Genomic DNA, 14,591 nt, shown 5'->3' with positions numbered 1-14,591 from the left:
CCCCCAGGGGGAGAGCCTTCTCTGTGGGGGTTCCGACACTCTGTAATGAGTCGCCTCCGGAGCTGCGGATGGCCCCTGACCTTCGGTCCTTCCGCCGTGACCTGAAGACCTGGTTGTTCCAACAAGCGGGCCTGGACCGATCCTGGTTTTTAAATTTGGTTTTTTTATTGGTTTAAATCGTTCTTATTTCTTATATTGTTTAATCCTCTTTTAATTTTTGTCTTTATATCTTTTAACATTTTATTGTTGTGAGCCGCCCTGAGTCCGGGAGAAGGGCGGCATATAAATTTAATAAACCTAACCTAAACCTAACTTGTGTGCAGACCCTGATGTCCAAAATTTAGAAAAGGCAGAAACATCTCAGAAACCTTATGTCTTGAGGCAACAAAGAAAGCCTAATGAAGCCATGCAGTGAAGCCTGATGGAGAATTGGGATAGGTTCTATCAATGTCACAAAAAATCCTGGGAGAGGTTGCAGAAACTCTGTGACACCTCCACAGATGAGCCATCCCCCGAGTGCATTCACTCATTGGAAGAGGAGATGGAAGGGCTTTGAACGCTGCCTCATAGACGTCCAGTCGCAGCTAGGAAATCCAACACTCAAAGAAGAAATACAACACCTCTGTCAATGCTGCAAACATTGGATGTTTTTGCACTGACAATATAAGAGGCAGCCTTTTGCTTTAACTGTTTGGCTTTGAATCACTAAAGCGAGGGAGAGATTCAACCCGGATGTTTTGAGAAGATAAGAAATAGCACGCTTTAGAAGGGAAGTGAAACTTTGGGTGTTAAACTAATTGGTGAATGTGATTCATGACGTGTAATTAAGGGAGGCAATTCTGTATGATATGATGTGTAAAGGGGAGGAGAATTCAGATTCTGGCAACTATCCATGAGTGCTGATGCTTCGCGTTTCTCATTATTATAGACCGTTAGATAAAACAATGCCTGAATGGTGTTTGAACTGTCTCATTAATCAGAACCATGACAACCTCAAGCTGATAAACAAAGATCATGAGAAGCTTCTACAAAGTAGTAAAGACCTTTTCCAAGCTGATCTTCAGGCGAAGGACACACTGAGCAAAGAAGGCTGAGTCCGAGGTGACCCATCATTTGCATGCTCCGTCACAGCGGTCACATGTAGCTTCCTCTCACTCCTCTAAGAAAGCCTCGTCCTTTCGTCTCAAGTCACAACGGTCTCAGGGGTGTACCAGCGTGTCACAGCAATCTTCTGTCTCAGGCTCCTCCTGTCCTTCTGAAGCATCTTCTCGTCATAGCCCTTCGTCCTGAGTCTCAAGGGCAGAGAGCTTTGCCGCTCAAGCTGCAGAAGTAGGAATCAAATCTGTGGTGGCTGAAGTGACTCTATGTGTGGCAAAAGCAGAGCAACTGCAAAAGGAAGAAATTGCTAAACTCAGGGTGAAGCAGCTTTACATGTGGCCAAACCTCAGGCCAGCCTTGAGTTTCTACAGCATGAATGGGAGGCAGCAGAGAGAGCAGCAAGGGCAGCAGCTTTACAGATGGATGTTGAAGGTGCTACCTTCATGCACAATTTTGAAAGGCCAGAGAGTGGAAGCTCATACAGCCGTGTCAAAGCCTACGTGGATGACCAGAACGTGCTACAACTTCAGAAAGGAAGCTATAGCAGTCATGGCTGACATTCTACGTCAGGGAAGACCATCGCAATTACCTGCGCTTCCTGTGGTTCAGTGATGAACAGCACAACCAACAGATAACAGAATACAGAATGCAAGTGCACGTTTTGGGGAATGGTTCTTCCCCTGCAATTGCTAACTATGGCCTGCAACACACCACTTGTGTGGGCGAAGCCAAATTCAGTGCAGACTCCAGATGCTTCATAGAATGGGATTTCTACGTAGACAATGGCCTAAAATCTGTACCCACTCCAGTAGAAGCCATAAACCTATTAAAAGGGACATGGCAGATGCTAGCAGCAGCCAACCTTAGGCTGCACAAAATTGCATCCAACAGTGAAGAAGTGTTGGAAGCCTTGAATCCTGAACACCATGCTAAGGGATTACAGGACCTTGATTTTGGCACAGATGCCCCTCTTATCCAACGCAGTCTCTGTGTTGAGACTTGAAGAAAGATGTCTTCACCTTTAGAGCTCTGGCACAGAACACCATCTTCACAAGAAGAGGAGTTCTGTCAACACTGAATTGTTTGTTCGATCCTTTAGGGTTTGCTGCTCCTGTAATGGTTCAAGGGAGGCTCCTTCTGTGCGCGCTCTCCCAAAGCACCACAGACTGAGATGAGCCACTTCCGCCAGAACAGATGCAAGACTGGGAGACATGGCGTGCATCCCTAAGTTGTCTCCAAAGCGTCCACATGCAGTGCATGTATGATCCCATTTTACCTGCTGCCGCAACGAAGAAAGAGTTGCCTGTTTTCTCAGATGCGTCAATGAAAACAATAGCAGCTGTAGGATACATCAGAGTTTACGGTGGGGAGAGCGACATTCACATCAATTTCATCATAGGGAAGGCGAAGCTGGCAACTCTGCAGTGCCATATTGGCTGTAGAACTAGCAGTCCTGATAATGGAAATGATAAACCTTGATCTACAACCCACCACCTTCCATACAGACAGCAAGATGGTGTTGGGCTACATTCACAACCAAAGCAGACACTTCTACGTCTATGATAGCAATAGAGTGGAAAGGATCAGAAGGTCTTCAGGTCCTGAGCAGTGGCGGTATGTGCCAACAGATCAGAACCCAGCAGACAAGGCTACGTGGTCTATTTCTGCAACACAGTTGGCAGAATCGATCTGGATAAAGGGTCCTGAGTCATAGGGACTGGAACATCATGTTCTGTCCCAGCTTATGTACGTCCTTGTTAAATGCACAAGGACAAAACCCCTTTTGACAAATAGGCTGGAGACTCAAAACAAAACCCCTTTTAATATTGGTAACAAACTTGCCAAGTGGTCCAAAAACAAAGGCAACAAAACACAATCCAAATGGAGAAAATTGTCCACACGAAACACAATGCAAAACACAGAAGTATTCACCAGCAATACCAACAGAACATGATCCCATGAAGTACTTTGCAACAGTTGCCTTCAGCAACAAGCACTGCCCACACATTCCCTTTTTGTAATTCAGTCCTCAAAGCATGGCTTCTCAATGTCTTCTCCAGAGTCGCCCCATTGCCTCCCTCTGGCCTACTCTCCTGGCCTGTCTTCGTTTGCAGGCGTCTCTCATGTCCTACAGCTGTGCATCCTCCAAGTCCAACCCAGCCTTCCCACCCAGCTGCGTCTCATCTGCAGCATGAGCAGACGGGCCAGGCTCCTCACTGGAATGTAAATCTTGGAGCATCGTGAGATAAGGTTTCCAGACAGCTATCTCCAAGCCGAGAGAGGGATTCTACGAAATGTGCAACAAGATGTATACTCGGTAGTATTCGAATGTCTGAAAGCTCAGAAGCTTATCCCGGGGTCTAGTTCACTCTGAAGTTGAACCCGTTCCTTGATAGCCATGACTTACTTTAAGTAGGGGGGGGTGTCTAGATAAGACTAAAATAGCCCCAAACATCAAGCACCCTGTCATCCTTCCCGCTCATCAACACGTAACAAACCAGCTGGTCCAACACTACCACGAAACCGTCCACCATCAAGGCCGGCACTTCACAGAAGGTGCCATTAGAGCTGCTGGACTCTGGATTGTGGGAGCCAAAAGGTGCATCATTACCATTTTGTACAGGTGCCTGCATTGTTGCAAACAATGGGGGAACGACATAACACCAGTTGATGGCTGACCTGCCACCCAAGCGCTTTAGTCCTGGATCGCCATTTACCAACCTAGGCCTAGATGTCTTTGGGCCTTGGTCCATGACTGTTTGTCAGACCAGAGGTGGTCAAGCTAACAGCAAACGTTGGGCCGTCCTCTTCACATGTCTTAGTGTTTGAGCTGTTCACATTGAAGTCATCGCATCCATGGACACTTCCTGCTTCATCGACGCTCTAGGAAGGTTCCAGGCCTACAGAGGCCCAGTCAAGGTATTTAGATCTGACCGTGGAACTCACTTTGTAGGAGCCTGCAAGGAATTACAGATTGATGAAGGCACTCACCTCGAGTCATTAATTGACAAATATCTAAAGGGTCAAAACCGTGTATGGACATTTAACCCTCCCCATGCATCCCACAAGGGAGGAGCATGGGAACGCATGATCAGCATAGCCCACAAAATCCTGGATTCCATGTTGACAAAGACACCCACACTGACGCGTGAGATCCTCATGGCAGAAGTGGCAGGTACCATCAACACTCCACCTTTGGTTCCAGTTTCCTCAGATCCTGAAAATCCAACTATCCTCACCCCGGCCACCTTGCTAACCCAGAAGAGAGGTGATTGGCCAGCACTATTAGGAAAGTTTGTTCACAAAGACATGTATAAACAACAATGGAGACAAGTTCGACTGCTCGCCAACACCTTCTGGAAGCGCCAGAAGCAAGAATGCTTGTCTACCCTACAGGATCACTGCAAATGGAAGACCAAAGAGCCTAACCTCGAAGAAGGAGACCTTGTCTTGTTGAGAGACAAGGACGCGCATCGGAACTCGTGGCCCATAGGGCTTGTGCACCAAGTTCTACCCAGCTCTGATGGACTAGTTCGCCAAGTTGAAGTCCAGATCACGAAGCCACAAGAGTCATGTCATGACACACAGACTTTCGTTAAGAGGCTTTACACCAGGCCAGTCACCGACCTGGTACTGCTGTTAAGGAAGACCGAACTTGAATATTGAACCTCGAGCGATGCATATTTTGTATCCATTTCATGACCACCCGATTCATTTAACAACTGCAGTGATTTGCTTAGCAGCCTAGCAAAAAAGGTTGTAAAATAGGGCCTGAGTTACTTAACCGCCTTGCTTAGCAGTGGACATCTAAGAGGGGCAGCCTTCTCAATGGCTGCCCCACGGAAGCCCCGCCTGTCCTCTTTTGTCAAAGCACAGCAGTGTGTGTGTGTGTTGGGGGGGAGTATTCAGAGCTGCCCCTTTATTCTTATTTTAAATGCTTCCTCCGGACCCTGGGCAGCTCGTGACCAGAGGGAGCTCTGGAACGGGGGGGGGGAGGCTATGAATATCGATGACACGAACAGACTAGCCAGGATGTTCTTGTCTTGTTTCTGAAGGGTGAGGACAGACACAGCAGGAGTGCCCAGGGGTGATCCTGGCCAGCAGGAGTGCCTGCAGGCCACCCTGGAACCCCTGGCCAAGCGGGAAGGTGCAGGGCTCACCTGGCCTGGGGCTGCCTGGAGTGGGGAGGGGGAAAGGTGGGGGCATGGGGCTGAGGTGTGCTTTCTGCCCACTTGCTCAGAGGAGCTCATGAGGGGCCAACCTTGCAAGAGTCGGTGGGGGGCTGGGCCACCTTCCCCTCTGCAGGCAAAGTGCTTCCTCTAGGGCCCCATCAAAGGGGGAGGTGCCGGGGGGGTTGCATTGCCCCCTGGACCTGAGATTCTGAACAAATATTTAACCGGATACGGAAGAAAGTCAATATTTGTCTGCCAGGGGGAGGGGCGTCACTGCTGGCTCCTGGTTAGACTGGGGCTCTTCTGCCCCATTGAAGGGCCAGAGAGGGGCAGCGGGAGAGCCTTCGGAAAAGCCGCTCGAGGAACAAGTTGGAGTAGGGGGCAGCAAGGGGGTGAACTGGCGCAGGGGCAGGAATGCTGCCATCTTAAGGCTGGGGCACCGTTGCCCTTTTTTGGCAGTGTGGAAATCGGTTTCCTGGGTTCTGGTGGTGGATCTGGGTGGGGGAGGCTGGTACTTCCCCCTCATACACCCACACACGCCAGGAAACGTGGCACTTCCTCCCCAACATCAGGGGGCAGGTGGGGGAGAAGGGGTTGAAAAGCCCAACCACGCCAGCCACAGCCAGTGCCACTTGGTGCCAGGCCTGACCTCCTGGGTCCTGCAGGCGAAGGGGGGGGAGAAACAGGCACCTCGGTTTGGCCCCCCTGGGACCCTGAAGGTGCAGCAGGTCAGCACAGCCTCTTCGCTCCCGCAGCCCCCTCGTCCGCTGCCTGATGGCTCTGCTGCTCTGGACGCTGCTGGCCGCCTGCCTTCCTGCCCTGTGTGCTGGGTCGGACCAGGTGAGTTACCGCCGGCTTCCCTTTGAGAATCCTTCCCTGCGGGGGGGGGAGGTCACAAAAAGGAAGTACGCTCCTGTCTTTAATCGAATCCTGGCCCCTCCTGGGAAGAAGGCATTTTTGGGTTCTGTAGCCAAGCCTGCCACCCCACTGGGGCCCCCCGTGATCCCCCTCCCTTCAAGGGCTGCCGTGGTCAGGTGGGGACCGAGGGTGTCGTGGGCAGTGTTGTCCCACTTATAGTGTTCGTGTGAACTCTCCAACACTGACAAATGTAGAGCAACACTCAGCAAAGCGCCCTTCGTTCCAGCACTGCCAGAAATCAACCCGGCTCAGAAAGGACCCCACAGGAGCTGCTTTGAACTGGGGGGTGGGTTCCTGGCAGGAGATTCAGAGAGTCTTTTCCCCCCCCTCCTCCCCTTGCAGGTCACTGCTGCGGCGGTTCCCCCTGAAGACGATCTGCTGCTACAGGCGGAAACGGAACCCGGGTCCCAGGGGGCCCTTCAAGGCCCCACAAAGTTGCCTCCCCACTTTCCAGATGAAGCTGCCGGCCAAGGGGAGACGGTTCCGGATGGGTCGAAAGGGCAGGAGGGCCTCCCCAATTCCCCTGAGGGAGAGGAGGAGGGGGAGGAAGGCTGCCGGGAGCAGGCCCTCTCTGGAAGCGTGGGCCAGATCGCCTCGGCCATGAGGGCCCTGGGGGTGGACCTCCTGCGGGAGATCGAGGCGGAGAAGGGCCTGGGCAACGCCATCTTCTCGCCCCTCAGCCTCACCCTGGCCCTCGCCCACCTGTCTCTAGGTAACACCGCCCGGAAGACCCTTCTCAGAGGGGGGAGGCTGACCACCCTGCTTCTGGGGAGCACCTCTCAGGAGAGAGCATCCTGCAGAGGCGCAGCTCTCCTCCTCCTCCTCCTCCTCCCCCCCTCGCTAATCCCAGCTGTCTCATTTGCTCTGCTGAGCTCCAGTTGCCACTAGTGCCGAGATGGCCCTCCTGGATGCCATGGCAGACTCCCCAGGAATGAAGGGGGGGAGAAGCCCTGCAGCCCCACTGCCCAGAGACCACCAGCCCCCTCTGCTCCAAGGAGCTCACCCGGGGGAGAAGTGCTGCTCCTCTTAGGCTGCCAAGGGTGGGGGGCTCCTAAGGGCTGCTCCCCCACCCCCAGAGCCCTTCGGCCACTGCTTCTCTGGCCCGGGCTGAGCCTGGCTCGTTTCAGGGGCCGCCAACCAGACCGAGAAGCACCTCCTGGAGGTCCTGCACATGGACTCCGTGCCCTGCCTCCACCAGGCGCTGCGGGAGGTCACCCAGCATCTCCAACGGACGGCCCTCAACATAGCCGGCCGTCTCTTCCTGCAGAAAGGTGAGCCATCCCTGTGGGTAAGAGGTGGGCACCCCTGTGTGTCTGTGTGTGTGTGTGTGTGAGAGAGAGAGAGCGAGCGAGCGAGAGAGAGAGAGAGAGCTGTCCGTCTCCCTTCAGAGGCGTTGCCCCAGAGGAGAAAAGGGGTATCTGAGGAGAGGAAGTTTCACAATTGTTTCCCTTGCCATGTTTGCCCAGGAGGAGAGCGGCAGGGGGGGGCATGTTGCACTGCTGGGCATTGCCAAGATGGCCCTGGAGGCCAATGAGAGTGCCCCAGGCCTGCCCATCCGCCCAGGGTGCCAGTGCCGGCTGCCGGCAGATGAAATTCCCGGGGCCCCTTTTGCTGCCAGGCTGCCAGGCCGCCTCGGCTGGCCTTAGGACGACTGCAGGCTTTTTGCAAGAAACGCCACTTAATCTGCTTGGCTGTTGCTACTGGCCTACTGGCCGATGCACTTACTAAATTTAAATCGGGGGAAAAGGCCGACACAATCTCAGAAGAGAACCAGCCATTTTATATTATATATTTATATTTATTAAATGTTTATACCGCCCTTCTCCTGAAGGACTCAGGGCGGTGTACAGGGCAATAAATATTAAAAACAAAGTACAAAAGTTAAAAAACAATTAAATATTATGCCCGATATGAACAGTAATTAAAACCATATTAAAAACCCAGCCCTTAACCCATCAAACCAGGCCGGATTGCTCAAATAAATAAGTTTTTAGATCCCGCCGGAAGGAGTGAAGGTCGGGGGCCGTCCGGAGCTCGACCGGCAAGCGGTTCCACAGGTCTGGCACGCCCACAGAGAATGCTCTCCTCCTAGGGGCCACCAATCGACATTCTTTGATCGGAGGCACCCTGAGGAGGCCCTCTCTGTGGGAGCGCACTGGACGGAGGTTGATGCCGGCAGCAGGTGTTGCCGTAGGTAATCTGGACCCATGCCATGTAGGGCTTTGTAAGTCATTACCAACACCTTGAATCTCACCCGGAGGACAACCGGCAGCCAATGCAGCTCGCGGAGCAAAGGTGTAACATGGGAGTATCGGGAGACTCCCAACACAACTCGCGCGGCTGCATTCTGCACCAGTTGGAGCTTCCGAGTGGTCTTCAAGGGCAGCCCCATGTAGAGAGCATTACAGTAGTCCAGACGAGAGGTCACGAGCGCATGAGTGACTGTACGCAAGGCATCCCGGTCCAGATAGGGCCGCAACTGGCGCTCCAGGCGAATCTGGTCAAAGGCCCCCCTAGTCACAGCACCAATATGCTCTTCTAAAGAGAGCTGTGAGTCTAGGAGGACCCCCAAGTTGCGCGCCCTATCTACGGGGGGTAATAGCTCACCCCCCATGGCAAGAGATGGAGTAATCTGAATTTCCCGGGATGCCGGCACAAACAGCCACTCAGTCTTGTCAGGGTTGAGTCGAAGCCTGTTCCTCCCCATCCAGACCCGGACCGCCTCCACGCAATGGGACATCACGTCGAGGGCATCGCTGGGGTGGTTTGGGGTAGAAATAAAAAGTTGGGTATCATCAGCATATTGGTGATACCCAACTCCAAAACCACGAATGATCTCACCCAGCGGCTTCATATAGATGTTGAACAGGAGAGGCGAGAGAACCAATCCCCGAGGAACTCCACAAATGAGAGGTCTCAAGGTCGATCTCTGCCCCCCTGCCAACACCGACTGCGAACGTCCCAGAAGGTAAGAGGAGAACCACTGGAGAACTGTGCCTCCCACTCCTAACCCTCTGAGACGCCGCAGCAGGATACCATGGTCAATGGTATCAAAAGCCGCTGAGAGGTCTAAAAGGACTAGGACAGAGGAGCAACCTCTGTCCCGAGCCCGCCAGAGATCATTCACCAGCGCGACCAATGCCGTCACCGTGCTGTACCCGGGCCTGAAACCCGATTGGTACGGGTCTAGGTAGTCAGCTTCATCCAAGAACAAAGGGAGCTGCTGCGCCACCACGCTCTCAACAACCTTCGCAAGGAAGCGAAGGTTGGAGACTGGACAAAAGTTGTTTAATATTGCTGGGTCCAAGGCAGGCTTCTTGAGGAGGGGTCTCACCACCGCCTCCTTCAAGGCGGCGGGAAAGCTACCCTCACTCAAAGAAGCAGTTATCACTGCCTGGAGCCAGCCTCGTGTCCCATCCCGGGCCGCATAAATCAGCCAGGAGGGACACGGGTCCAACAAACACGTGGTGGAGCTCAGCTTCCCCATGATCCTGTCCACGTCTTCAGGAGTCACAGGATCGAACTCCTCCCAGATAACATCGACAAGACTGCCCGTATCCTCATCATCAGACTCTGCCCGGTCGGAGTCCAGACTGGTCCGGATCTGAGTGATTTTGTCCAACAGATATCAACTAAACTCCTCGGCACGACCTTGCAAGGGCTCCTCCCTCACCTCCTGATTAAGGAGGGAGCAAGTTACTCTAAACAGGGCGGCCGGGCGATTGTCTGCGGACGCGATGAGGGTGGCAAAGTGGTTAGATCTTGCCACCCTCATCGCCACGAGATAAGTTCTCGTGAACGACCTTAGTCGTAACTGGTCGGATTCGGATCGGCTGGACTTCCAACAGCTCTCTAGGCCCTGTCTCCGACGCTTCATCTCCCGGAGCTCCATGGAGAACCATGGAGCCCATTGGGATCTGTGCCGGGTCAAGGGCCGCATGGATACAACTCGGTCGAGTGCCTCTGTGGCCGCCCTTTCCCAGGCTTCCACTAGGGCATCGGCCGAGCTGTGGGCAAAGGAGGCAGGTGGGGGCCCAAGTGCCGTTTGGAACCGCTCAGGGACCATCAGGCGCCTAGGGCGGAACCATCTCATTGGCTCAACAACCCCACGACGGGGAGTGGCAAAATGAAGACCAGCTGCAGGAGATGATGATCGGTCCATGACAGGGGTGTTATAATTGGAAAACCCCCACCAAGATCATCTAACCACCGTCCGGATAGAAAAACCAAATCGAGTGTGTGACCCCCCCCCATGAGTTGGGCCCTAAATAACCTGCATCAGGTCCATGGCCATCATGGAAGCCATGAACGCCTGAGCTAACTCAGATGATCCCCCCAGGGATGGTAGGTTGAAGTCACCCAAGACCATAAGTTTGGGGAACTCAACCACCAACCCTGAGAGGATATTGAGAAGCTCAGGCAGGGCTGCTGCTACACGACTAGGCGAAAAGTACACCAGCAGCAAGCCCAACTGAGCTCTAGGGCCACATCTCAGGAGGAGGGACTCACACCCGACTATCTGGACCATGGTGGCCTCCCGCAGACATAAGGTCTCCCTCGCAACTACTGCCACTCCACCGCCCCTACCCTGGGCCCGAGACTGGTGCAGCACCCGGACGCCTGATGGGCAAAGATCAACCAGGGGGACCCCGCCCTCTGGGCCCAACCAGGTCTCCGTAATGCAAGCCAGGTCCGCATGCTCCTCCTCAACCAACTCACGAATGAAGGGTGCTTTATTCATTACGGACCTGGCATTGAAATACACGACCCTGAGCTCAGGTGGCTGCTCATCCTCGCTCCCGGTACCACGGGCCGAAATCAGAGGGTCGGAGCGCATCACCGCTTGGAGACAGCGGGGACGCACTCCCGGATATTGATACGGCCCTCTGTTCATACACCTGCGGCCATTCCCTACCGCTGTGGGAATAGGTAATCCCACACCCCACTCTGGGGCCCCGTAGGCCCCCAACCCAAGCCCCACCACGGCGTGAGCAATCTGACCTGGCGATCATCTTGTAGATTTTGAAGACTTTTGACGCGCTCTTTAACCCCCTCAGTTTCCCACTCAGGATATCAAAGTGACAGTTGCTCCCCTTCAGTGGAGGATGTGGCCAGGATCCCAGGACTGCAGTTCTTAGGAGAAGCCCTTTCTCTTTTCAGAAGAATTTTTTTCTGCTGAAGGAGCAACATTATTGCACGTGTGGCTTTATAAGCAAAATTTATTTATTCACAAATAAAGGCTACTCCAACACAACCCCAGCCCCTGAGAGTCAGGAAGGGCCCTCAGCCCATTTGGGGCCAGGGACCGGGCATCGCAGCCTCCTTCCAGGAGTTGGGGAGCGGTGAGGACCCCTGCTGGGCCTGATCCCCCTGCCTCCTCCTTCCCAGGCTTCCCCTTCAAAGAGACATTCCTGGAGGCGTCCCAGAGATTCTACGGAGCGAAGCCGGCCCTCCTTTCTGGGAACATCAAGGCCGACCTGGAGGCCATCAACAGCTGGGTGGCAGAAGCCACCAATGGGCTGATCCCCACCATGCTCACCGAGCTGTCTCCCAACGTTGTGATGGTCCTTCTCAATGCCATCTACTTCCGAGGTGGGTCTCTGCTGCCCGGCTGCGGGGGAAAGCCACCGTGAGCGGTCTGGGTTTCTTCCAAGCGGGACTGGAAGACCTTCAGCTCTCAGGGTGAAAGGACCAGCTTGGGGGAGGGGAAGGTTGCCAGCCTGGGCCTGATGTCCTATCTGCTGTGGCCCAGGGTTCTGGAAGACCAAGTTCGACCCACAACTGACGGAACCCAGCCTATTCTACCTGGATGAGAAGTCTGCGGTCTCCGTGGAGATGATGAAGGGACACAGCTTCCCACTGAGATGGTTCACAATAGGGTCCCTGGAGGCCAAGGTACAGGGGGGCCAGGCGGGGGAGGGGGGAGAGGAGCCCCCAGATGTCTACTGTCCCAACTTGGCCAGTTAGGAAAGAAAGACTCCTGGTCCGTGATTAGCCAAAAGTAGACTTTACTAAAGCCAAAGTGGTTACAGAAGAAGCAAAGCTGAATGTGAGAGTTTTGCATGCAAAGATACGGTTAACTTTCCCTTGTTCCAGGCCAACCCCCTGGTTATCAGTCACTGACCAATGAGGTCTTAATGAATCATTTGGGAAATGGTCCCGGTCTTTGCCAGTCGAGCTGCACATTCTTTTGGTGTGACCTTGAGACGGGTGTGTGTGTTTGTGTGCTTCCCGCAGGACCGTCTGCTTGGATTCACTTCCTCCGAGTTCCCTCCCTGCCTCCCTATCCCCCACTGCTTCGTCCCCCCATTACTGATGCCAGGCTGCCATCTTGTCATCCGTAGCAGAAGGGCAGCTTTTGTGTTCACTCGCCCCACCGGGAGGGCTCAGGGAGGCCCCGGTGGCTTCTGTGAGAGGAGGCCACCCACGGGCTCCCATGATTGTGGCAGCCTCGTGGCTCTTGCCCTTCCCAGACCCTCCTCTGCCCTTTCCTCCAGGTGGCCAGGTTCCCCTTTAAAGGCAACACCTCCTTCGTGGCCATCGTCCCCAGCCTCCACCAGCAGAAGAACTTCTCCCAGGTTCTGTCTGAGGTCCTCCAGCACAACCTGCAGAGGTCGTTCCCCCAGGAGAGGCCCACCAGCGTGAAGATGCCGAAGCTGCACTTAGAGGACCACACGGAGCTCAATGGGGTCTTAACTCGGTTAGGTGAGAGACCCCAGACGGGACGGAAGGCCTGCAACTCCCGCCCTCCCGCCCAGCTTCTTCGTGCTATGTTGACTTTCCATCCAGAGCCTTTTCCTCCTCCTCTTCCTCCTCCTCCTCCCCCTTTTCCCCCTCCCCTCCTCCTCCTCTTCCTCCTCCTCCTCCTCCCCCTCCTCCTCCTCCTCTTCCTCCTCCTCCTCCTCCTCCTCCTCCTCCCCCTCCTCCCTCTCCCCCTTTTCTCCCTCCTCCTCCTCTTCCTCCTCCTCTTCCTCCTCCTCCTCCTCCTCCTCCCCCTCCCCCTTTTCCCCCTCCTCCTCCTCTTCCTCCTCCTCCTCCTCCCCCTCCCCCTTTTCCCCCTCCTCTTCCTCTTCCTCCTCCTCCTCCTCCTCCTCCTCCTCCCCCTCCCCCTTTTCCCCCTCCTCTTCCTCCTCCTCCTCCTCCTCCCCCTCCTCCTCCTCCTCTTCCTCTTCCTCCTCCTCCTCCTCCTCCTCCCCCTCCTCCCTCTCCCCCTTTTCTCCCTCCTCCTCCTCTTCCTCCTCCTCTTCCTCCTCCTCCTCCTCCTCCTCTTCCTCCTTAGCTGGTAGCTTCTGCAGGTAAAGCCCCATTTTGGTCCCAAGCAACTGCAGCCTGGAGAAGCTGCAAGGCCTGGGGTAGCCTCTCCCAACAAGCTGCCTGGCCCAGCCCAGCAGCAGAGCCTGAGGGGCAAACACCCCCCAGCGATGGGCATGTCACTAGTTTTGCCAGCTTCGCTCGTTTCTATCTGTACATTTTTCCCTGCTCTCTGCACCTGTGTTACTATCTTATCATGTAACCATAGTGACTCTCATATGTCCATCTGTGTTATGGTTTTAAACTGTTTTGTGCGCATGCCTGGAAAAGTTTCCCACAGTTACTTTCTTACTTTTCTCTTCTGCCTGATGAGGGAATGTAGTCAGTTTAGCTCTTTTGCTTTCTCATTAAAGGTGAGAAATCCAATATGCCTTGGATTTCTTTTTCTTTGATATTCACCATGCAAATGAACCACGGTCCATCCTCCTCCGGTCATAATGTTAATTGTTCCGCAACAGGGCAGGGAGCTGCTCCCACCTCAGTTGTGGTCCTCTCTCTTCCTCCAGGTCTCGGTGAGCTGTTTTCCGCCCCAGACCTCAGCCGCATTGCCGAGGGGCCCCTCACGGTCTCCAGCATCCAGCAACGAGCCGCCCTGGAGTTGACCGAGGATGGAGCGAAGGCGGCAGCGGCCACCAGCACGTTCACCTTCTTCTCCTTCTCAGGTTTCTCCCTCGACCAGCCCTTCATCTTCATGATCATGGAGGACGTGACGGACATCCCCCTCTTCATGGGCATCATCCGGAATCCCCGGCCGGAGAAGCAAGTCCTGGCTGTTACTCTCCCACGCTTGAGGATGCACTGAAGGGCCACAGAGCCCCCCTCCCCCTTCAAAATACCCCTCCCCCACTCCCACCTGTCATTGTTTCAGGGGCCCCTGCATCAAAAAGGATAGAATGGCAGTAATGACGCAACAACCCTGTGAGGTTGGATACAGACTAATTAAGCGGCTGTCCTGAGGGCCTCCGAGATCGTAATCCAATTGAAAATTGCGCTTCATGCTTGTGAAGACATAGAGTGGATAAGATGCACAATCGCACAGCTAAAGCTAAGACAAAGAGAGGATTGTTTTGAGCATTGAGAATTGTAAGGAAA

General features: G+C 54.2%; 2 protein-coding genes across 2 annotated transcripts in view; both read left to right on the top strand.

The window, feature by feature from the left end:
- Positions 1 to 14,591, top strand: part of RPA1 (replication protein A1) — a 216,070-nt gene that overhangs the window by 144,310 nt on the left and 57,169 nt on the right. The gene's annotated exons all lie outside the window — the stretch shown is intronic.
- Positions 5,976 to 14,301, top strand: LOC310632813 (alpha-2-antiplasmin-like; the record flags this gene model as incomplete). The annotated part of the gene is made up of 7 exons (XM_083350241.1): positions 5,976 to 6,110; positions 6,531 to 6,900; positions 7,316 to 7,459; positions 11,577 to 11,780; positions 11,941 to 12,083; positions 12,686 to 12,923; positions 14,006 to 14,301. The coding sequence occupies exons 1-7, from the start codon at positions 6,045 to 6,047 to the stop codon at positions 14,299 to 14,301; spliced, it is 1,461 nt and encodes a 486-aa protein (XP_083206367.1). The 5' UTR covers positions 5,976 to 6,044.

This window comes from Vipera ursinii, assembly GCF_947247035.1.
Source record: "Vipera ursinii genome assembly, chromosome: 1".
In the NCBI taxonomy this organism is placed as follows: Eukaryota; Metazoa; Chordata; class Lepidosauria; order Squamata; family Viperidae; genus Vipera; species Vipera ursinii.
The sequence above is the reverse complement of the archived record's forward strand: the minus strand, read 5'-3'. Positions and strand labels throughout refer to the sequence as shown.